We start from the raw sequence: 24,620 nt of genomic DNA on the forward strand, positions 1-24,620 counted from the left end.
ACCAAGGGGACCTTATGAACCTGTAGCTTGAAGCTCCAACGGTATGTGAATAGTTGACTAAACTCTTTAGTCACAAAATCCACCATCCATTAACTGTCGGGCACTCCACTAAAGACTGACAACTGCACTCTTCTCGCCACAGATATATTTCTATGTCCACCAAACATAACCAGTCAACAGTATGTTAACCCTTCACAGATTCTCGTAAGTACAACTGGGTCAATTTACCGTTTTTCCCTTATAGTTACATCTAACTCCTTAAGTACCATTGATCCCTCTAATGAACAATATCTTATAGTCCTATTATGAGTGGACACCTCTCGGGGCATGAGAAGGTGTGTGGTACCACATCGTTCAAGCCCTGAAATTAGCCCTTAAGGGAGCAATTTATCTACTTACCACTGCTTCAGGGAAGGAGTGAATTCCATCTTGTGTAGCTGAGTTCCCAGCTTCCCAATTAGACGAATCCTCAAAGTGGTAGGTTTGAGTTGGCAATTTGGCCACTCACACCCATGCAAGTTTTTTTCATGAACGACATTATATAACAAGACTAAACCCTTCGTTGTCTGTTCTTATACAAACTCCTTTGTATAGGATGCCCCCGCTCGCATGTCTCCACATGAATGATCAAGATCAGACCATCTGTAGCACGTTTTAACACTTGTAACAATCTACAAAGCAAATCGCTGATAACGGGCAGAAATGCACATTATCATAGTGCTATGTTCTTAAACAATGTTAGATTGCGTTGATGAAATATGTTAATTTGCGTCCATTAAGCATCAATTTCATAATATTGCGGTCGTATGCGTTCATTGCATTAGAACAATAGAGTTTTGTATTTTTGTGCAGAATATGTGTTGACGCAATGCAAGAATTGCGATCATAGGAATTCATCGGTCGAGTGCTACTTCACCACAAGGCTTTGCGATGATTGTGCTCGTAAACATTTGCTCGAGAAGGATTGCCGCAACCTGGTCAGCGCATCTTGGTAAAAGGCTAATTAATCGCGATGGGACAAAAAGCTGATGATAGTCGAATCCAAATTAAGATGACAGCCGATAATGATCACAAAGTACATTCAGCTTTTTGATGCTAAGTCGTCCCATCTGTACAATCAAGAGAGAGAAGTCGTTGTTCACCTTGGATGTCTATAAATACCAGAAGCAGCCTTCAGAGAAGGGGTTCACGAATTCACTATTCTTTGTTCTACAAGTTTGCATGCCCTTGTTCATAGTTTTCTTTTGTTTTAAGGCAGATGTGAGAGAGAAGATTGTGCCGATAGATCGTTTTGTAAGCTTGGGAGAGCGCCGAAAGTTTCAAGGACAAAGAGAGGGTCGATACCTGTAGAAGCGGGAACATCTTTAGAATTGAATAGAGATTACAGTGTAAAAGCCTCGGTCAGCAAGGAATTGCTACCAGGCTCTCAACCTTTAACTTCCATTGTCATTTTGTACTCCACTCATTTATTGAAATGGAATCTATTTCTCTATATCTGTTCACTCTCTGTTATTCATGCATGAGTAGCTAAATTAGTTGAATGTGTTGAGAAACATTTAGCTAGCACAACTAGGGAATCTTCATGCTATGGGATTATCTTGTATTACGTATGCTTCATTCATCCATTAGAGATACTTGGGAGGGTAGTCTAAGGACAGGATCTAGATTTGGGAAGGTCAGGCTAGAATCTAGGCTTGGGAGAGTTAGATAAGAACACATAATCAAGAGATAGGAGCTTAGGAATGAGCATTACTTGTTATCAATGCATCGCATGCATCCTAGAGATAGGATACGATTGTAAGCAGTCACCTTGCTTTTATGCATTTTGCATCGTCGCATAGGACAAGAGTAGAGACTTAAAGATAAGCTCTATGAACACTTTTGCATTCAACACATGCATCCTAGACTTAGGAGCATTGCATTTGCATTGGAAAATGACTTGCTGTGCATGGTGGTAGCATGATTGCATAGTCTGATGCATTCCCAAGTAACGCTTGCTAAAGATCTTCTCAACCCATTCATCGTATACTCAGTGCATCTATCACACAACTTACTTTTCTCAAATCTATCGCATTTTATTTCTTTTCTTCATTAACGCAATCAACAACAAACCAACAAATTATTTATTTTGCCACCGCAAGGTTTTCCTAAAAATTACCAACACAATCTATTTTCACAAGTCCCTGTGATCGATCCTGGACTTACCAAGAAACTCAGAGAAATTTACACTTGGGTTCCACAGAGGAAACTTGAGTGCACAACGCAAATTCATCAATGCATATCATCCGCATTTCCACTTCATAAAAATAAGCATCAAGTTTTTGGCGCCGTTGCCGGGGACTTCGGCAAAATTGAGTGCTAACGATAATTTTTCCGATTTCTTTGCAGACTCTCAATCTTTGACGAATTATGACCCGGAGATTGAGAGGACATTTAGAAGGAGACTGAGAGACCATCAACAACAACCACAATTAGATAAAAAAGAGATGGCGGAGCAGTTTGAAAATGGAGCACCAAATGATAACAATGTCATGGCGAATCCAATCCTGTTGGCAAACGATCGCAATAGACCCATTAGGGACTATGAATTGCCAAACCTCTACGATTTCTCTCTGAGAATCATGAGGCCTGCCCTCGACGGAAGCCGATTTGAAATGAAGCCGATGATGCTGCAGATGATCAAGACTGCAGGACAATTCGGAGGAAGACGTGGCGAAGACCCGCATGCCTACCTCCGAAGCTTTATTGAAATCTGCAATACTTTTGTGTTCCTGAACATCTCTGCCGAAGAAGTTCGACTAACTTTGTTCCCATTTTCTCTCTGTGATCAGGCTAGGAAATGGGCGTATTCTTTCGAACCAGGAGAGATCACTTCTTGGGAACAGGTCATGGAGAAGTTTATGAAGAAATACTTTCCACCTACTGAGAACGCTAGACGAAGGAAACTGATTACAAATTTTGAACAAGACATGGACGAATCGCTCAGCGATGCCTGGGCGAGGTTTAAGAGGTTGGTCAGGTATTGTCCACACAACAGTTTGCTAGACTACCTTCAAATGGAAATTTTCTATCATGGTTTGAATCCCGCTTCGCAAAGCGCTGCCAATGTGGCAGCCGCTGGTGGTCTGCTTGATAAAATGTATGACGAGGTGAAGAACATCTTGGATCGCATCTCGAAGAACCATGAGGATTGGAGAGAGAGTGACCAGATATTGAGACTCAAAGACAATGATGCAAATAATGGTGCTATTGCTTCATTACAAAACCAAATGACCACATTGATGAACTTAATACAAGGAATTGCGATCAGCAGCACAACACCGCAAAATGGGCAAATCAACGCAATCAGTCAAAACACCGCAAGGTGTACGACTTGCGGTGATGGGCATGCGATGGAAGATTGCCCACAAATCCACAATTTTTTTACTTTGTAAAGAATAACCCCTTTTCGAATACCTACAACCCCGGGTGGAGAAACCACCCCAATTTTGCTTGGAAGACTCAACAACAGAATTTTCAACTTGTGGCATAGAAAGAAGAGCCATTAGGATTCTTCACACGCAACAATGGTCAAACGAGCAATCAAGCAAGTAACTCACAACCACCGCAATCCTCTTCCTTGGAAAGCCTATTGAAGCAATACATAGAGAAAAACGAAACGGTGCTTCAAAGTTAGGCTACATCCATCCGCAATTTAGAATTACAGATGGATCAGATTGTGAGTGAACTAAAGAGTAGACCGCAAGGAACTCTACCAAGTTCAACTAAACTTCCATGCAACCCGGGGGGATCAGATAAAGAGTAATGTGAGGTTGTGACATTTCGAAGTGGGAAGACTGTGGAGGGAGAAAAGAAGGAGCTTAGTCGAACAACTTCCATTGCAGCTGAACCTGAGATTATGGTGATGCAAGAAGAAGAAAGAGAAAAAGAAGCAGTAGAACCAGAGGTTGTGTCGACCTCAAAGCCAACTGAGATAGGAACTGTGAAAGTGCAGTTACCCCCTTTCCCACAGAGACTAAGGAAGAAAAAGAACGAAGAGGTACAGTACCAACGCTTCTTCTCTATGTTAAAGCAATTACATGTTAATACTCATTTCAGTGAAGCGATTGAGGAAATGCCTGCCTACACCAAGTTTCTGAAGGATATGGTAACTAAGAAGAGGGGAGCTAGAAAGTTTGCCAAGGTGGCATTGACACAAAGTTCCAAATCAATAATTCCACCAAAGATGAGCGATCTTGGGAGCTTTACCATTCTTTGCTCCATAGGAGGACTGTACATCGGGCAAGCCTTGTGTGACCTGGGAGCCAGCATAAATTTGATTCCTCTGTCAATCTTTAGACAGCAGAACATGGGGCAACTTGTGCCCACAACAGTGATTCTCTAACTAACCGATAGATCTATAGTGCATCCAGAGGAAAAGGTGAAGGATGTGCTGATAACCATTGATAAGTTTATCCTACCAGCTGACTTCATCATATTGGACTATGAGGCCGACAAAGATGTGTCCATCATTCTGGGGCGACCTTTTCTATCAACGAGTCATGCTCAAATTGATGTGCATAAAGGGGAAATCACTTTAAGCATCAACGGACAGAAGCTCAAGTTTAGCATAATTCGTGCCATGAAGTTTCCGGATGAAGAAGACCCGCATGACTCAGATGATGACCAGAGTGTGATTGAAGAAGAAAAGTTTGATAAAGAAAATGAAGAAGAGGATGTCAGCGCATCTATTGCTGCTTGTAATGCGATCACAACAAAAACAAGCAAGGAAGAAGAAATGATCGCAAAGCAAGAAGAAGAGCCAACAGAAAAAGAAGAAAGAAAAACAACGCAACCTTCCCTAGTGGAGCCACCAACACTTGAATTGAAGACCCTACCAACCCATTTGAAGTATGCATTTTTGGGGTAGAATGAGAAGTTGCCAGTTATCATTTCCTCTGCACTCAACGAAGACCAGGAGAATGCGTTGATGAGTATTCTTAGGAAACATGTGTGAGAAATTGGTTGGACGCTCGCTAACATAAGAGGAATTAGCCCTGCGTACTGCATGCACAACATTCGTCTTGAAGATGACCACAAAGCAACAATTGAACATCAACGCAGACTCAACCCTACGATGAAAGAGGTCAAAGAAGGAGATCATTAAATGGCTAGATGCGAGCATTATCTATCCTATAGTGGATAGAACATGGGACAGTCCTTTGCAGTGTGTGCCGAAGAAGGGCGGCATGACGGTAGTCCCGAATGAAAACAACGAATTAATACCGCAAAAAACCATCACTGGATGGTACATTTACATGGATTACCGCAAGCTGAATACAGCCACAAAGAAAGATCATTTCCCTCTGCTATTCATCGATCAAATGCTAGATCGTCTAGCTGGAAATGATTTTTACTGCTTTTTGGATGGTTATGCCGGGTACAACCAAATTATGATAGCTCTAGAAGATCAAGACAAGACCACATTCACCTGCTCATATGGGACCTTCGCTTTTCGCCGCATGCCGTTTGGCCTCTGCAATGCGCCAAACACGTTCCAAAGGTGCATGATGGCCATCTTTTCAGATTATATTGAGGACTCTGTTGAAATCTTTATGGACGACTTCTCTGTTTATGGGAACAATTATGAAGTCTGTCTAGCCAACTTGGAGAAGATACTGAAGAGATGCGAAGAGACGAATTTGGTGCTCAACTGGGAAAAATGTCATTTCATGGTGAAGGAGGGCATAGTGTTGGGACACAAGGTTTCTCGGGATGGGTTGGAGGTAGACAAAGCAAAAATCGAAGCAATTGAAAAAATTCCACCTCCAACAAGCGTGAAGGCTGTACGAAGCTTCTTGGGGCACGCTGGATTCTATAGACGATTTGTCAAAGACTTTTCTAAAATAGCACGACCACTGAGTGCGTTATTAGAGGCTGATAGAAAATTTGAGTTTGACAACAACTACGTCAACGCATTCAGAGTTTTGAAAGATGCGCTGATTATTGCACTCGTATTGATTGTGTCAGATTGAACACTTCCTTTTGAAATCATGTGTGACGCAAGCGGGTATGCGATGGAAGCAACCCTGACACAAAAGAGAAAAACAATTTTGCATCCCATCGCATACGTGAGTAAAACATTAAATCCTGCTCAAACAAATTATACCACCATAGAGAAAGAGCTCCTGGCAGTAATTTTTGCGTCGGAGAAATTTCGGACATATCTGTTGGGAACAAAGGTACTCATCCATACTGATCATTCGACAATATAGTACTTAATGACAAAGAAGGACACAAAGCCAAGGCTGATTAGGTGGGTTCTCCTCCTTCAAGAATTTAATATAGAAATAATTAACCGGAAAGGGACAGAGAATCAGGTTGCGGATCACTTGTCCAGACTGGAAAATCCTAAGGTTGACCGCAACAAGTCTGATGTGAGTACTGTATTCCCAGATGAGCAACTGTTCCATATAGAAGAATTGCCCTGGTATGCGGACATAGTCAATTATTTGGTTTGCGAGCAATTTCCTGAAGATTACACCTACCACCAACAGAAGAAGTTCAAACATGAATGCAGACATTATTATTGGGATGAGCCAATCTGTATAAAAGAGGGGCATACCAGATTTTTCGATTATGCGTACCAAATAATGCTCAACAACGCATATTATAGCAATGCCACGACTTATCTTATGGTCGGCACTTTGGAGGGCAGTGCACCGCAGCCAAAATTTTGCATAGTAGATTCTTTTGGCCCACATTATTCAAGGATGCGGCTGACTACGTAATGAAATGTGATCGGTGCTAATGCACAAGTAACATTTCATGGAAACATGCAATGCCTATGAACACTATCTTGGAGCTTGAATTATTCGACGTATGGGGAATTGATTTCATGGGACCATTCCTTCCTTTGAATGGTAAACATTACATTTTATTAGTCATCGATTATGTCTCCAAGTGGGTAGAGGCAATAGCATGTGCTGCAAGTGATGTGGCGGTAGTCTCCCAGTTCCTGAAGAAACAAATTTTCACTTGTTTTGGCACTCCTCGTGCCATCATAAGTGATGAAGGGTCCCACTTTGTCAATCGTAATATCAAGAAACTGCTACGTAAATATAACATTCTCCACAAAGTGGCCACCGCATACCATCCGCAGATGAATGGTCAGGCAAAAGTGTCCAATCAAGAAATTAAGTTGATACTTGAGAAGGTAGTAAAGCCTTCACGAATAGATTGGGCAACAAAGGTTGACGATGCATTATGGGCATATCAGACTGCATTTAAAACACCCATAGGTATGTCCCCATATGCGTTGATATTTGGTAAAGCGTGTCATTTGCCTTTGGAGTTGGAATATAAGGCACTGTGGGCGGTAAAAAAGCTGAACTTTGATTTGAAGAAAGCAGAAGAAGCGCGAAAAATACAGCTAGTCGAGCTAGAAAATGGAGGATCAATGCATATGAAAATGTGAAGATGTATAAAGAGAGCACTAAGCATTGGCATGACAAACACATATGCGGTAAAAACCTTCAAGTCGGGCAAAAGGTCTTACTCTTCAACTCACGTCTGCGACTCTTCCTGGGAAAACTAAAATCACGCTGGTCCGGACCCTTCATCATTAAAGAAATATTTCCACATGGTGTAGTGGAGTGAGCATTGAGGATGGAAGCCGGATATTTAAGGTTAATGGACAGCGAGTTAAGACATATTGTGGAGGTGATTTCCAGCCAAAAAAGGCCTCCGTAAAGCTGAGAAACCCGGAATACCTTTTGTTTGATTCTTGAACTCTCATTCCTTCGTCACTTTTATCATCAATCTATCTGCATATTACTTATTATTATTCTCTAAAAAAAATATTTTGTTTAAATTCATTTGACCCTATCTTTGTTTCTTTACAACAATTAAGGCATAGGATTGTAGAGATGTTACTTGAAGCAGCAAATTATCTCATTTTATCACTGCAATCCAAAGAAGAGAGATTGCCGCAAAGATGAATGCATCAATACACAATGTGGGCGACAATGCAAATTTGGGGGTGTATTCTTCCTTATCTTTTTTTTTTTTTCAAATTTTGCGCTATCGCATCGCATTTTAGTTTTAAAAAGTCTTATCTCCGCATCCTCTTTGATTACCGCAATCATTTGACATAGATAAAGTTAATAGGTCACCACATACTGTTTCTTTGCCAAGTATGATTTCAATGATGAAAAATTTGCTTCTATTTCTTTCGTATACACTAGAGTCAACTTAGTCTTAAGATAGTCACCTCATAAAATATTTCTAGAAGTTAGGGGTTTGCTATTCAAACTCCCTTTATAACACATTCTAAGAACATCGCATGACTCATTTCAATCTTTTGGAATGAGGACATTGCCACATTTTAAATTTGGGGGTGAGGTATTAATTTTCGACCTTGCTATTTTCTATAAAAAAAAAAAAATTAACAACTCCACTATGAACGCAATGGGAAACCCATGTTTATAAGAGTTAAGTTGTGAAAGGCACTTACCCGTAGTTGGATGTTCGCATGACACACGTGGAGGCAAGCCAAAACGAAAGTAAGTCACCAGGATCAATGCATAAATAAATGACCGAAACTCTACTGCCAAATAGGTATGAGTTTAGTCAAAGAAAGAGTGCATTGCTCGTACTTGGATGTCTGCATGACACCTGTGTGGGCAAGCCAAAACGAAGGCAAGACACTTGGATTAGTGCAAGGTCAGAAAAAAATAATAATGTCATGAAATATGCAAGGATAAAATCATTTGACACCCCGGTGGAAAATTTTTCTTTTTGAAATAAATCATGCGATGTTCTGGAAATTAGTAAAGTCCTTTTGAAGGTTAAGCTTGCAGTCCCTAGGTCTTAGAAATATTTTAAGAAGAAACTTGAATAAGACTTAAGGAAATTTTGGTATATAGGATTTAAATGAAGTATCCTTGAGAAATCTAGGAAAAGAACATTGCGGTTGATTTGCTAAAAGAATCCTTAGCTTATGCTTGAGGACAAGTATTGTTTAAATTTGGGGGTGTGATAATGGGCAGAAATGAACGTTATCATAGTGCTAAGTTCTTTGGATTGCATTGATGAAATATGTTGATTTGTGTCCATTAAGCACCAATTTCATAATATTGCGGTTGCATGCATTCATCGCATTATAACAGTTGAATTTTGTATTTTTGTGTAGAATATGCATTGATGCAATGCAAGAATTGCGATCATAAGAAATCATCGGTCGAAAGCAACTTCACTGCAAGGCTTTGTGATGATTGTGCTCGTAAACATTCGCCAAGAAAGATCGCTGCAACCTGGTCAGCGCAACTTGGTGGGCGCATCTGGGTAAAAGGCTAATTAATCGCGATGGGACAAAAAGCTGATGACAGTCGAATCCGAATTAAGTTGACAGCTGATAACAATCACAAAGTACATTCAGCTTTTCGGTGACAAATATTCAGCACATCAGTCAGGAATTAAAGTCATCCCATCTGTACAATCAAGAGAGAAGCTGTCGTTCACCTTGGATGTCTATAAATACTAGAAGCAGCCTTCAGAGAAGGGGTTCACAAATTCACTATTCTTTGTTCTACAAGTTCGCACGCCCTTGTTCATAGTTTTCTTTCATTTTAAGGCAGACGCGAGAGAGACGGTTATGTCGATAGATTGTTCCGATAAGCTTGGGAGAGCGCCGGAAGTTTCAAGGACAGAGAGAGGGTCGATGCCTGCGGAAGCGGGAACATCTTTAGAACTGAATAGAGATTACAGTGTAAAAGCCTCGGTCAACAAGGAATTACTACTAGGCTCTCTACCTTTAACTTCCATTGTCATTTTGTACTCCACTCATTTATCGAAATGACATCTATTTCTCTATATCTGTTCACTCTTTGTTATTCACGCATGAATAGCTAAATTAGTTGAATGGGTTGAGAAGCATTTAGCTATCACAACTAGGGAATCTTCATGCTATGCGATTATCTTATATTATGTATGCTTCATTCTTCCATTAGAGATACTCAGGAGGGTAGTATAAGGTAGGATCTAGACTTGGGAAGGTCAGGTTAGAATCTAGGCTCGGGAGAGTTAGATTAGAACACATAATCAAGAGATAGGAGTTAGGAATGAACACTATTTGTTATCAATGCATTGCATGCATCCTAGAGATAGGATAAGATTGTATGTGGTCACCTTGCTTTTATGCATTTTGCATCATCGCATAGGACAAGAGTAGAGACTTAGGGATAAACTCTATGGACACTTTTGCATTCAACACATGCGTCCTAGACTTAGGAGCATTGCATTTCCATTGGAAAATGACTTACTGTGCATGGTGGTAGCATGATCACATAGTCTGACGCATTCCCAAGTAACGCTAGCTAAAGATCTTCTCAACCCGTTCATTGCATACTCAGTGCATCTATCACACAACTGACTTTTCTCAAATCCGTAGTATTTTGTTTATTTTCTTCATTAACTCAATCAACAATAAACCAAAAAATTATTTATTTTGCCATCGCAAGGTTTTCCTAAAAATTACCAATGCAATCTGTTTTCACAAGTCCCTGTGATCGACCCTAAACTTACCAGGAAACTCAGAGGAATTTACACTTGGATTCCGCTGAGGAAACTTGAGTGCACAATGCAAATTCATCAATGCATATCATCTGCATTTCCACTTCATAAAAATAAGCATCAGTCGCATTCGTAGTATCACCAAGATAAGGTATCTCTCCTAGATCTATATACTACAGACCATTTTGGTTATCACTTAAGGCATGATCCACTTATATGTCTCCACATACATGCTTAAGTTACAACGACAACCAGGGATCTTAGTTTATTGATTTGTGGTAAAGCAAATAAAACATCTCATATTTTATAGACAACAGTGAAGAAAATATCTCATATTATTACATCACAAGCGTTTGTTCAATATAGGTATTTACAAACTACATGACCCAATGAGAGTTTAGGGCATCATCCCTATCACTCTTATGGATGGTGTTTGCATAGGTCTACATACCAAGATAAATAGAGAGAGTGTTTATAGTAAGTGGGAGAGGGACATGTGTTATCACATCCCACAGTCTTCTTCATGATTTTGTAGCAAAATTTCATGTTCGACCTCGAGGCACCTTTGTTTGTGTTCCCTTATAGATGACATTTGCTTGAATTCTTACACAGACTCCAGAAATGGATAGAACAACTTTAGTTTTTTCCCTAATTGATTTTTTCCTATAGTTGGCTCATTGAGGCAGCACTCTAGAGTTTAAAATGTAAGGTTACACTTACAAGAAATTGTTAAGTAAGTTAATGATCTCTAGACCGAATAATGGTGACTAATCATTGTAGGGATAAGAATTATTCTAGTGTAATGGTTCGTTGAGATTGTCTTAATTTAGTGAATGGGTCACTGACCACTTATGATGCTTTTATTCTGATTCACTGAAGTATCATTACAAAATTAGATGTCACATAAGTTTTATTAGAATTTTGCTAAAACATGATTGGTTTTTCATGGGTAATGCTTTAATAACTAATATAAATAATTTGTATGGTTTTAACAATCTTTAATTATGACTAGTGCTACATTAAACCTATTAAGTGCCAACAAACTGAACGTGACAATTACACGAGTTAAAAAAACAATGTAAACACTGTGTTGGTTATCGATGACTGGAGGTTTGTCCTTCTTGAGTAATTTCCTCAAGTATCCACTATTGGAGCATCTCGAAATGTTCGGGATGCATATTATAGAAGGGTTAAGGAAAATGAAAAGGCCTAAGCGTACATTTTGGCCAGCTTATCTGAAGTATTGGTAAAGAAGCACGAAACCATGGTCACTACACGTGAGATCATGGATTTTTTGAGGGAGATGTTTGGATAACCTCCACACAACTCTGACGTGAAGCTATGAAATACATCTTTAATGCTCATACGAAAGAAGGGTTCTTTGTTCGAGAACATGTTCTCAATATAAGTAAGACTGAGATGAATGGGTTTTTCATCGATGAAGCCAGTCAGGTTAACTTCATTCTGGAGACTTTACCTGAGAGTTTCATCCAGTTCTATAGTAACATTTTTATGGACAAGCTAGACTACAACTTGACTACCCTCCTTAATGAATTACAAATTTATCAGTCCTTGATGAAATCAAGGAGCAGAAAAAGAGGAAAATATTGCCACTTCCCCAAAGAAGTTCCACAAAGGTTCAACCTCTAAAGCGAAGTTTGTATCTTCTTCTTTCGATACCAAAAAGTGGAAGAAGTAGAACAAAGGTCAGGGAAAAGCTAACCCTGTTGTAGTCCAAAGGGACATGAAGACCAAGGTTGCCAAAGGAATTTGCTTCCATTACAACCAGAAGGGACACTAAGAACAAAACTGTCCAATTAATTAGCAGAGAAAAAGAAAGCCAAATAAGGTAAATATGATTTACTAGTTTTGGAAACCTACACTTAATGGAGAATGATGATTCTACCTGGATAATGATTCAACCACCACTAATCATGTTTGTTCTTCTTTTCAAGGAATTAGTTCCTAGCAGTAGCTCAAGGCTAGCGAGATGACTATGCAGGTTGGAACTGGGCAAGTCGTCTCAGTTATGGCAATGGGGAGCCTATGATTAGTGTTACAGAAATCATATTTGTTATTAGATAATGTATATGTAGTTCCTAGTCTGAAGAAAAACTTGATTTTTGTAAAATGTTTGCTTGAACAATCTTATGTTGGAGTTGATGTCCTAAATCTCATGGGTTTTGTAGTTTGTAATTGTAATGTACAAATGATTTATTTATTTAATAAAACCTGAGGTATTTTATTTGATATCTAGCAGCATTAACCCACAAAACTAATAAACTAACATACAAGGTTATCTTCTATAGCTTAAACATGTACGGGTCATGTTTAAGTGATAACCTAAATAGTTTGTAGTAGATGGATAAGGCTGGGTACCTTATTCTGGTGACATTTACAAATACGATACAATTATTGTAAAGTTCTACAAATGATTTGATCTTGATCATTCATGTAAATACATGTGAGCGAAGATGTTCTATACAAAAGGGTTTGTATAAGACCACACCACGAAATGAATAGTCTCATTATACAAAGTCATTAATAATAGAGACTTACACTTCACTAGGATGGCCATAGGTGACATGACCTAAATCCTGAGAGAGTTGTGAACTTCTGCTTATGACAGTGGTCCTTTGATTTGCATGGGGGAGAGTGACCAGATCACGACTCAATAAGCATACCATTTTGGGTATTCGTCTAATTAGAGAGTTGGGAACACAACTACACAAGACGAAATTCACTCATTCCCTAATGTCGGGGTAAGTAGATAAATTACTCTTTTAAAGACTGATTCTAGGGCTTGAATAATATGGTGCCACACCCTCTCTTAGCTCGAGAGAGATTTGGTCATTGTTAGACTATGACTTATTGTTCATTAGAGGGATTGGTGGTACTTAAGAAGTTAGATGTAACTATAGGAGCAAAACGATAATTTTGGCCCATCTGTACTTACAAGCGATTTGTGAAGGGTCATCGCTCTATAGACTGGTTATAAATAATGGACACAAAAATATATCTGTAGTGCGAAACGTGCAGCTGTTGGTCTTTAGTGGAGTGGCTGACAGTTCATGGATGTTGAGTAATTTAATTAAAGAAGTTTAATTAATTATTCAAGTACCATTGAAGCTTCAATCTACATATTCATAAAGTCCCCTCTATAGCTTAACTGGGATTATTGATAATTAATTTTGGATTAATTTAAATTGTTCAAATTAATTGAGAGAATTAATTATATATGTTATAATTAATTTAATATATTTGTTACATTATAATATAAAATTTGTTTTGAGAGAAATCAAATATTTGAATATAATTCAAATACTAATTATATGGATTGGATTCATATAATTAAATTTAATATAAATTTGACTTACATTAAATACCATGATTGATTGAGAGAATTCAAACTATAGGTTATATTGTATTTGATACAATATAAAAACTATAGGTTATGTATTATATTTGATATAACATCTATTTTGATATATATTATATGATAAGTTGGTTATCATATATATATATATATTAAACTTTTATTAAATTTAATTTTTTGAGGGAGTTATAACTCCCTCCTCCTATTTTCTCTCCTCATTCAAACGTGGAAGTGGGAGTTGTATGGATTTTCATTTCATCTTCTTCATAGAAGATTACTGTGTCTTTTCCCAACAAAATTTCTTTTCTGCAAAATTTCCTCTCCTCTCAAATTCTCTCCCTCTCCCAAAAAATTAGCAAAGCCCACACCTCTTGCTAATTCTCAACCTCTATGGAGAATACAGAGGATTACCTCTTGATGGTGGCAATTTTGGGTTACTGTACTTGTTTGTTATCAAGAGGAGATTTTTCGTGGCTGTTCGAGAAGGATTATCGTAAAGAATCGGTTCTTCAAGGGTAAGCATATTTCTAACCTTAATTCCTCCTTTAGATGCATCCTGTAAAATTCGGTAATTTTCATAATTTGAGATCTTTGTTTTGTTTTTTAATTCTATGAGATTTGAGAATTGGGAATGATCCCCACTTCCGCTATGGACCTCACAGTCCTTTATCTTATACTTTAAACTTTAACATAAAGTGTTTATTTACAAGCATGATGTTCAAATATGTTCTGAAAATTTACAAAGTATTCTTCATGTGCTAACGCTATCAGCATCTAAGGCCTTTCTTAATACTGAAATGTTCAAAACTACAATAACTCAAAATAAAAGATAAAAGGTTTCTCCTAAAAAAAAGGGCCAACTTTGGCACCTAAGATTAGGCCACGTAAATCTCAATAAAATTGAGAAGTTGGTTAGGAATGGACTTCTAAATAAGTTAGAAGAAGATTATTTTCCGGTATATAAGTCATACCTTGAAGGTAAAATTACTAAAAGACCTTTTTACTAGAAAAGGTCATAGAGCCAAAGAACCCTTAGAACTTGTATATTTGGACTTATGTGGTCCTATGAATGTTAAGGCAAGAGAAGGGTTTGAACATTTCATGTTTTTTATAGATGATTATTCTAGGTATGGATATGTTTACCTAATGCAACATAAGTTTAAAACACTTGAAAGGTTCAAGGCGTATAAGGTTGATGTTGAGAATACATTATGTAAAACAATTAAGAGATTTTGAACCAATCAAGGTGGAGAATATATGGATTCAAGATTCCAAGACTATTTGATAGAACATGGAATCGCATCCCAATCTCAGCACTTGGTATACCTCAGTAGAATGGTATATCATAAAGGAGAAATAGAACCTTATGTGACATGGTTCGGTCTATGATGAGTTATGCTTAATTACCTGATTTGTTTTGGAGTTATGAAGTTTCATCTAAGAGTGTCTCTAAAACACCTTTGAAATTATGGAATGATCGTAAAAGTAGTTTACGCTATTTCAGTATTTGGGGTTGACCAACACACGTGCTTGAGGCCAATCCTAAAAAATTGGAACCTCGTTCAAGAAATATGTCTATTTGTAGGCCATCCCAAGAGAGCAAGGGGTGGTTACTTCTACTATACTAAAGATATTAAAGTATTTGATTAAGCTCAAACATGTATGTGGAGACATATGGGTGGATAATGTTTAAGTAATAACTTGAACAGTCTGTAGTAGATGGATAAGGCTGGGTACCGTATCCTTGTGACACTACGGATACAACTCGCTTTGTGATTGTTACAACTGATGTGAAGTGTTGCAAATGATCTGATCCTGATCATTCATGTGGATACATGTGAGAGAAGGTATCCTATATAAAGAGTTTATATGATACCAGACCACAAAATGAATAGTCTCTCTTTATAACACTATTGCTAGAAGATACTTACATTTCACTAGGATGATCATAGATGACTTACCCTTAATCTTGAGTGAGTTGTGAACTCCTGCCTATGAGGGCAACCCTTTGATTTGCATGAGTGAGAGTGGCTAGATTCATTAATTCAATATGCCTATCATTTTGGAGACTTGTCCTAGTGGGGAGTTGGGAACACAGCTACACAAGAAGAACTTCACTTATCACTAATTGTTGGGGTAAGTAGATAAATTGCTCCTTTAAGGGTTGATTCCGGATCTTGAATAATGTGGCGCCATACCCTCTCCTGCCCCGAGAGGGGTTCAGTTATAGTTGGACTATGACTAATTATTCATTAGAGAAATCAATGGTACTTAAGGAGTTAGATGTAACTACAGGGGTAAAACAATAATTTTGACCCAACTGTACTTACGAGCAATTTATGAAGGGTCATCGCGCTGTTGATTGATTATATCCAATAGACACAAAAATATATCTACAACACGAAGACTATAGCTGTCAGCTGTCGATCTTTAATGGAGTGACTGGCAATTAATGAATGAGGATTAATTTAATTAAAGAGTTTAATTAATTAATCTTGTATAATTAGAGCTTCAATCTGTAGGTTCATAAGATCCCCTTATTAGTTCAATAAGGATTAATGAGAATCAAATTAATTTTGGTTTAATTTGAATTGTTTGAATTAGTTAAAAGGAATTAGTTATATATGATACAATTAATATAATGTAAGTGTTATATTATATATAAAGTTTTAATGAGAGAAATAAATATCTGAATATGATTCAAATATTAATTATATGAGTGTGCTTTATATAAAAACTACATGTTAAAATTGATATGAATATGATTCATATTAATACTATAGGCTATATGGGAGAATTATAAACTATAGGTTATATTATATGTGATATAGTATAAACTATAGGTTATATGTTATATGTGATATAACATATGATTTAATATTGATATATATTAAATTAGTTAATATATATTAATATATTCAAGTGGAGTTAATTTCAGTTAAGGAAGGGAGTTGTTTCAACTCTCTCTCATATACGTGAAAGACAGAGAAAGGGAAAGTGTGGAACATGAAATCAATTTTTTTGAAAGAGCACTCCCTCTCTCAAAGATCTTCTTTCTCCTCTGCATTTTTCTCTCAAAGAAAAATTCTCCCTTCCTAACATCAAAATTAATGTACAGAAACTCATAACTCTCTGTGATTCTCACTTAGAGAATAACGAGGAAGTTCTTGTGGTGCTGTTCGATAATCAATGTTCGTGGTGCTTGAGATCAAGAAGGAGGAGTTTGATTCGTGATTCCTTGCTATGGAGAGGAAACATGAAGAAAGTGTTTCGTCAAGGGTTAGTTTCGTTTTCCCTTTCTCCACTCTAATTTTGCGGTGATAGCATGCTTAGGTTTATTTTTATTTATCCTATTTCCATCACCTCTATAATTTCAAGTCATGTAAAACGAAATCGAGACATAGGGCATTCGTTTGCTTTTGTTGTGGGAATTCCAATCCCCTCCGTTTTAACATATTTAAGCATCAAAGTGTATAGCACCACTAACTGTGTATCCTTATCTTGCAAGTAGTGTTCTCCCAAAATTTTTGTTGAGGTCACGTAGATATGGCGCATGTCGGATTCACCCATCTAAAACTTTAACATCAATATGAGTTTCAAGTTTGTATTAGATAGAGCTACCATTTGTGCCTTTGAAAAAAACATTATGAATGTACATACTATAATGAATTGGATTTTTTTAAGAAAACCAATAGAGGTATTACAACTACTCCTATTTTATTAAATCATTACTTGTTAATCAAGTTGTGTGTTATGTTAATAATATTAACTAGGTAAACTACTAAAATAAAAGTTAAAACTTCAAAAAAAAAAAAAAAAAAAACTAATTTTTCAATTTGTAGTATATCGTTTTATCGTCAAACTTAGATAGAGGTAAAATAGACATTAAACATTAACAAAATACAAAAAGTCATATAAAAATAAGGTACGACGGTATTTGATTATTTAATTCAAACGGCGTTTTGATTACTATGACTTAAAAATTAGATTGGAAAATTAAAAAAAAAAAAAATAGAATATGTAACCAAATTAAAGAATAGAGGGACTTGGAAAGGCAAAATAATAAATATAGATGTAGTCAAAGTCAAAGAATATATTAGGTGTCCAAGATGGGCAGCCAATGATTTGAATGTTAAGTAAAAGAAGACGCATGTTTGTGTTCTGTTTTGGTTTGGTTTAGTTAGTTGTGTTGGGTGATAAATAAAGAGTCCCAAGTTGGAACAAGTAAACATTAAAAGAAAAATGAAAAATGAAAAAAAGTAGTTAGATAATTATATTGGGGTTGCATTTTGAATTTTCTTCCTTCTAGACTTTCCTGTACAGTCTAAACAACGCTAGGACATTATAGCCAGCCACGTGTCCATTTATTATAGGTCGTTTAATTCTCCTACTAGGGCGGTTTTTAGTTCAACATACGTATGCAATGCGCTTATGCAGATGCAATCGAACAAAATCCGAAGGAGAGGAATCAGATTAGAAGTGTTCAAATAAATAAAAATTTTATGAATTGAATTGGTTCATGAGTTCATCTAATATAATTTAAAAATATTTAAATTTATTATTAATTTTAAAAAATATTTTTTTTTACTTATAATATAATTATTTATATAATTTTATTGTTTTTTAATAATTTATTATCCAACAATTCTTAAAAATATTTTTTTAGCATTTTGAATAGAAAATTTTTATTATATAAATTAAAATTGAGTTATTAATCTTAATTTAATATATGAAAATAGTTAAATTAGATTTTTACGTATTTACATTTTACTTCATTTTAAAACAAAATTTTAAATAAATAACCGAAGCAATCCGAATCAACTCAACCTAGATATTTCATGATTGAGTTAGGTTGAGTTCATTTCAAGGGTTATTTGGATCGAAGAAATTTACCATTTGAACAAATGGGTTGGTCTAAAAAGACCTCCACGAACTTCCTAAAATTGTAGTAGCCAAAACCACAATAATTTAAGGTTGTTTGAATTGACTTTTTAAATATTTTTTTTTCACTTATAAGCACTTATTTAAACAATTAAAAGAATTCAAACAGACCGTAAATGAAAATGGGGATTAAGGACTCGATGTATATATTTTTATCATGCTTTTTTTACAATATGTGGAGTAGGGTAATCAAACCGGCTTCGTTAAATAATATAAACATTTTGTCAATTGAACTCATTGACTTAAAATTATTAGTTTATTACTACGTGTGATGCTCGTGCTATAAATTATAAAAATATAACTTTTTTTTTTTTATAGAAGTTGATGTGTGATTTTATTACGTATAAATATTTATGTCGTATAATTCATTTAATGAATTTAATCTAATATTTCATATAAGCTTGCTAATATTCTTGAAAAGGTCATGAAAATAAATTTTCACTTTTCCAATAATACATTGAAATTTTCAATTCGCTTATAAGAATTAGGATAATACTAATCCAAAAAGAATAAATAAATAAATAAAATGATGTTGGTTTGTAAAATGATTCGATATGCTCTTTTTCTCTTTTTCCCTTCGAGATTAATAAAGTAAAATATTTGATTTCACTAATCAACCATTTCATTTCTTTCGAGATATAGTTTCATTATTAAATAACTAATTAAGAAAATAAAATTCAAAATTTAAAAATTAAAAATACAACTTTTAAAAATTTATGGATGAAATGGAAACTAGATGAAAATTCAAGGACAAACAAAATAAAATTTTCTAAATTCTATTCTGTCTTTTTGTGAAGAGACTAACAAGTTGGTTTTTTTTTTTTATTTTTTTTTAAATTTATTTATTTTTATTGTGCATTTCTTTTGGTCATACTTCAGAATTTCTCAAGATTTTAAACCGAGCCTAACTCTCAATTGTTTCATGATTCTTTTTCACTTTGAAACACAATTTTTTACATTTGCCTCATCGCGGTTCGAACAAGATTAGAAGTGAGTAAAGAACTTGAAATCAAAATTTGCTTGGTCCCCTAGTTTAGGCCTGAAAATGCATGCATATTTTTGGTATTAAGACAGATATTTGATCCAAACTGAAGTTCTAATTTTTCAATCTAATATTGACTTGTGTATTTGACAATTATCTATGTTACATAATTGTCTGGTGATCTAAATATATAACTCACATCATCATTCTATGAATCCATCAACGAAAACAAAAGGTAATAAATAAACGATTGAGTGACTAAAATAGAACAAAAATCAAAATTCAAAGATCAAAATAAGATTTAAAATAGATGATGGATGAAAATAATGAAACAAAGAAGAATAGTTTGTACAAAGTAAATGGTATGTCTATACATCCCAAAAGGAAAACAAAATAAAAAAACAATCATTATAAATTAGGCTAACGTTATTTGGTAGGCATTGAAAAACATAGGTGTATGCCTACGCCTAGTGTAAAAATAGAAAAAATGAATCGTGAAAAAAAAAAATGATAATAAAAATAAATAAATAACCACAAGGAATAATATTATCTGATCAAGAAAAATTCAACGGCAGCGATTAAAAGTGGGCTCCACCAGAAGCTCAACAGCCTGGGAGCAGCTCCGTTTCTAGACATATCTCTCTCCTGTACGGACGGAGGTGACGGCGTCGATGGTGGCGTGAGGTTTCCGTCAGGGTTTCCGCCGTACAATTCTTGAATTCCGTTGATGTCGTCGGCAGCCAAATCCACCTTCCTCGTCCTGGAAGTAATCGTCGGAAACATAATCGATTCTTCAACAGAGGAATGACCAAGCCCTAACAAATGCCCAATCTCATGAACCGCCACCGATTCCAAATCAATCGCCGCCATAGGAGCCGATCTTAGGTCACCGGAAACCACCCAGCTCTCATCACCATCCAAATGAAAATGCCCACTAGGCGGCGAAAAGGCATGAGCCAAAGTCCCCAAAACCCCATCGAACGGCTCCCCATCGCCGTGATCCCCAGCGTAAAATCCAATCCGTATATCCGCCGTACGAAATGACTCAACCGGAGAGAATGTCAAAGGCGTAACAGCCGCCCAACGAGCAAAAGCCCTAGCGAAAACCCCTTTGACCTCATCGGAAAGAGGGTTCTCCGGCGCAAAGGCATACGTCAAATGGCGACGGTGGGACGGCCAGGTGGGTCGACCAGGGAAGAAAGAGTAATGAGAAACGGAGTGAAAATGAGTGGCGGAATGCCCCGTTGGTTTGCCGGAATTCATAGAACTGGAATTGTTGATTATGTCGGGGATGCCGCATCGGGGAAGCTGAATTTGAGCGAGAGTTTGGTCGTCGAGAAGGCCGGTAACGTTGAGATTGAAATTGGTTTGGTAAGTTTGGAGGGCGGATTGAAGAAGAGGGTCGAAGAGATCGGTGAAATTAGGAGAAGGGGGAATGTAGCCAAACTGTTTGAGGTAAGTTTTGAGGTTAGAGAGGCCGTTGAGGCGATCACCAGGGCGGCAGCCTTTGAGTTTCTGGAATTGGTTCCAAGCGCAGTTGGTTTTGTTGAGCCAAGAGGGGATTGAAGAGACATTGGGGAAGATATGGGCAGAGATGGGATAGGCCAAAAGCAATAGGGAGAGTGAAATTAAGAGGAATTTCATGTTGTTGTTGAGGGATTTGGGGAAGAGTGGAGAGGGATATTATGAAGGATGGAGATTAGGGGTTGGCCAACGACTGCCAGCAGAGGCTTGCTTCTGTGTAACTTTTTAAGTTTTTTTTAACTTTGGAATATAGTGGTTGGTTTGTTTGTTTGTTTACAGACTTTGCGCGTTCAAAATACCTTGCCTTTTCAAAGTTGACTGCCTCCACAGACCTGTTGATTATATATAATATCAAGATTCCAACATATACGTGCTAGAAGGAATAGCGTGCGTATGATGACCTGGATTTTTCAGAGACTATGTATTAGAATGATCATGTCTATCGTAGTTTTAACATGATCGTGATGTTCATCTATTAATCTTCTCATCCTATATTCATGAAAAATCATAATAAACAGTGATAAAAATAAATCGTGATTGAGACGATCATCATGTTGAGATTAAGATAAAGTTGTCATCTATAACGTTAGCAGAAAGTTAGATTTCATGAGTTTGTTCTGAGGTCAGTTATTAATCATAAATGTTCTTGAGAAGAGGTTATCGATACAAAAGTCTCGAAAATTTTTTCTATAGTACTTTGCTTTTAAAAATAAGGTGGAATATAATGACATTAAATTAGAGTCCACAAATTAACTTTATGGTGTGAACAAGGAGAGTATGGGTACTCTCGTAATACTAGAAAAATTTTCGTGATGACCATATTAAAGATCAATGGTCATAATAAGATTGTTGTAAAAAATTTTAGTAAATATATGGGACACCTGAAATCTATTTACAAAGCTAAAATGAATCTAACTCGATGGACATTAAGATGTGTTGACAATAAAGAGATATGTGATTCGAATTACTTTATTTTATTGAACTAGAAAACCTATTTAAAAATAGAGTCAAATTTGTATCATTAAAAATTCTCAAAACAAATTAGTTTATTTTTTTCAAAGGTGAGATCAGCCAGCTTAATTATAATTTTGATTTGAAAGATATCCACGGTTGTTTCTATTATATTATATAACAAGTTATCCAAAATCTTAAACTTGATTTTAATTTTTACAATTTTAAGTCTAAAAAACAAAACAAAAGGAAAAAAACAGTTGCTTCATCATAAAAGAAAAATAAAACAAAAGTGGGGATTTTTTTTTATCTAAATTTATTATATCGTATTTTACCTGAAAATTTCAATTTCATCCACTTGAATTTGAAGTGAGATGAGTACAGTTAAAGTTGATAGAAATAATATTACCTTTGGGTCAATTTTAATTTGAAATATGTTATTTTTACTTGTCTTTTAAGTGTAGGGTGGGTAACGGGGCGAGTAGGGGAGAATTCCACGTCCCCGTCTCCGTTGGGAGATTTTACCCCATTCCCGTCTCCGTCCCTGCAATTTGAAGACGGAAATGGGGACAGGGATTCCCCGTCGGGAAACAGGTCCCGCGGGGACCCATTCCTCGTTTTCCTTTTTTCTTTCTTTTTTTTTTTTAAAAAAATTTCCCCCTAAAATTCTATTTGTTTTGGGCATGGACACTTTATTGTATTTAGATTGGGCCAAATTAAAAATTAGGCTAAATGTAAAAAGTTAAATACATAATACATACATATATATATATTTAAAATCTTAATCAGGGCAGGGTTGGGGATAAAGACAGGGACAAGGCGAGGATACCCTCTCCATCCCCAATTTGGGACCCTAAAGGGGTCCTCGATTTGACCCCATCTACGGTCTAACCGGGAATTCCCTGCCCCGATCGAGGTGGGACCCCGTGGAGAATTTTGCCAACCCTATTTATATACATTCAATGAAAATGTATTTTATTTTATTTTTTTTTATAGTTATATGATTTAAATTGCAACTAAATTGTGTTTAAAAATTATTTGATAAAGTTTGTAGTGTGATTGGCTGATATTATCATAAGACTTCTTGGATGATTTTATTATAGACAAAATTTGAGTAACATGTCATGCAACATGTCAAAGACATTATCATAAATATTGTTACATGTCTGGCAGCAGATTCTGCAGAATATCTTTTCCATATCTGTCTGCATAATTTGTAGATTTTCGTATCTATCTTTCTTATTTTCCTGCAGATAATATTTATTCACTCAAGAAATATATTCCCATAGCTAGTCTTATTTATATTGTACTCTTATTCATTTTTAGGGTTAGATGCCTAATTAGAAAAGTGTGTATTGAGAGTTTTGAGTTTAGGGTTTGTCTAAGTCTTAACCTCCATGTATTGTTATTAAATATCTTTATATTTGTCATTGAGACCTTTTTTATTTGCCAACCATTGTAGAAATCAAGAGGAGTTTGATTTGATATTGTATTTATGGGAGCCTTAGTACGTTGAATATGATGAAAGCTCATATTTAGGGGAGCCTAAATATGATGAATGTGAGGGAATCTCACTTTTAGAGGGAGTCTAAGTATGTTGTATTGAAGGGATCTCATACAAAACTTGAAGAAGCATTATTGTGAAAGTAAGGGGAGCTCAAACTTAGGGAAACCTAAGTTGAAATTGAAGAGGAAGTTATATGTGAGTCACTGAAGAGGGAGTATATTAGATAAGTACTTTCGTTGTAATTGCTAAACTCTTTATAGTGGAGCTTCGTTCCACCAGGTACAATGCCTCCAAATGTAGGTGTTTTTGCACCGAATTGGATGACTAATTTCTGTTTGTTTTCATATTGGCCACTTATCATACATATTGTTTGTGGTATCGTGCTTGACATCATATTTTGTGTTAGATCCACTTTTTTTTCGCCAAAAAGTAATTGTTACAAAGTTTGGATCAATCTAAATTTTGTTATTATGTAAACCAGTAACGGTATCAATTAAAATTTTGATTCAATCCGGTGTTATACTTGATTATATTGCCTTTATACAACATCTGACACACGTTTTCAATACCCCACTTAATTACACTATCTTCATACAAAAGAGGCATAATATACTTAGCAGTACAACAATTACCACTCCACCAATTGCAATTTCGACGAAAAATCCGCTTGAAATATAGATGAAGAAGACTTCTTTGATGGAGTGGATGAAGAATGAGAAGTCAGAGGCTTTAGTCTATAACCAATCGAAGAAGACGAAGGGCTAGTACAAGGTAGAGGAGGTAGTGAA

At 36.2% G+C, this 24,620-nt stretch overlaps 1 protein-coding gene and 1 non-coding gene across 2 annotated transcripts; both read right to left on the bottom strand.

Annotated features, from left to right (window-relative positions):
• Window positions 1-2,933: 2,933 nt before the first annotated feature.
• On the bottom strand, window positions 2,934-3,040 carry LOC120080684 (small nucleolar RNA R71). Its single transcript, XR_005482633.1, has one exon. It is a non-coding gene; the product is annotated as a small nucleolar RNA R71 (small nucleolar RNA).
• A 17,091-nt stretch (window positions 3,041-20,131) lies between these two features.
• Window positions 20,132-21,733, bottom strand: MMP (matrix metalloproteinase). The gene has a single exon (XM_039033570.2). The coding sequence runs from the start codon at window positions 21,492-21,494 to the stop codon at window positions 20,397-20,399; it is 1,098 nt and encodes a 365-aa protein (XP_038889498.1). The 5' UTR covers window positions 21,495-21,733; the 3' UTR covers window positions 20,132-20,396.
• Window positions 21,734-24,620: the final 2,887 nt, after the last annotated feature.

The sequence above is a fragment of the Benincasa hispida genome, chromosome 6, assembly GCF_027475165.1.
Source record: "Benincasa hispida cultivar pf3 chromosome 6, pf3_genome.v1.1, whole genome shotgun sequence".
NCBI lineage: Eukaryota > Viridiplantae > Streptophyta > Magnoliopsida > Cucurbitales > Cucurbitaceae > Benincasa > Benincasa hispida.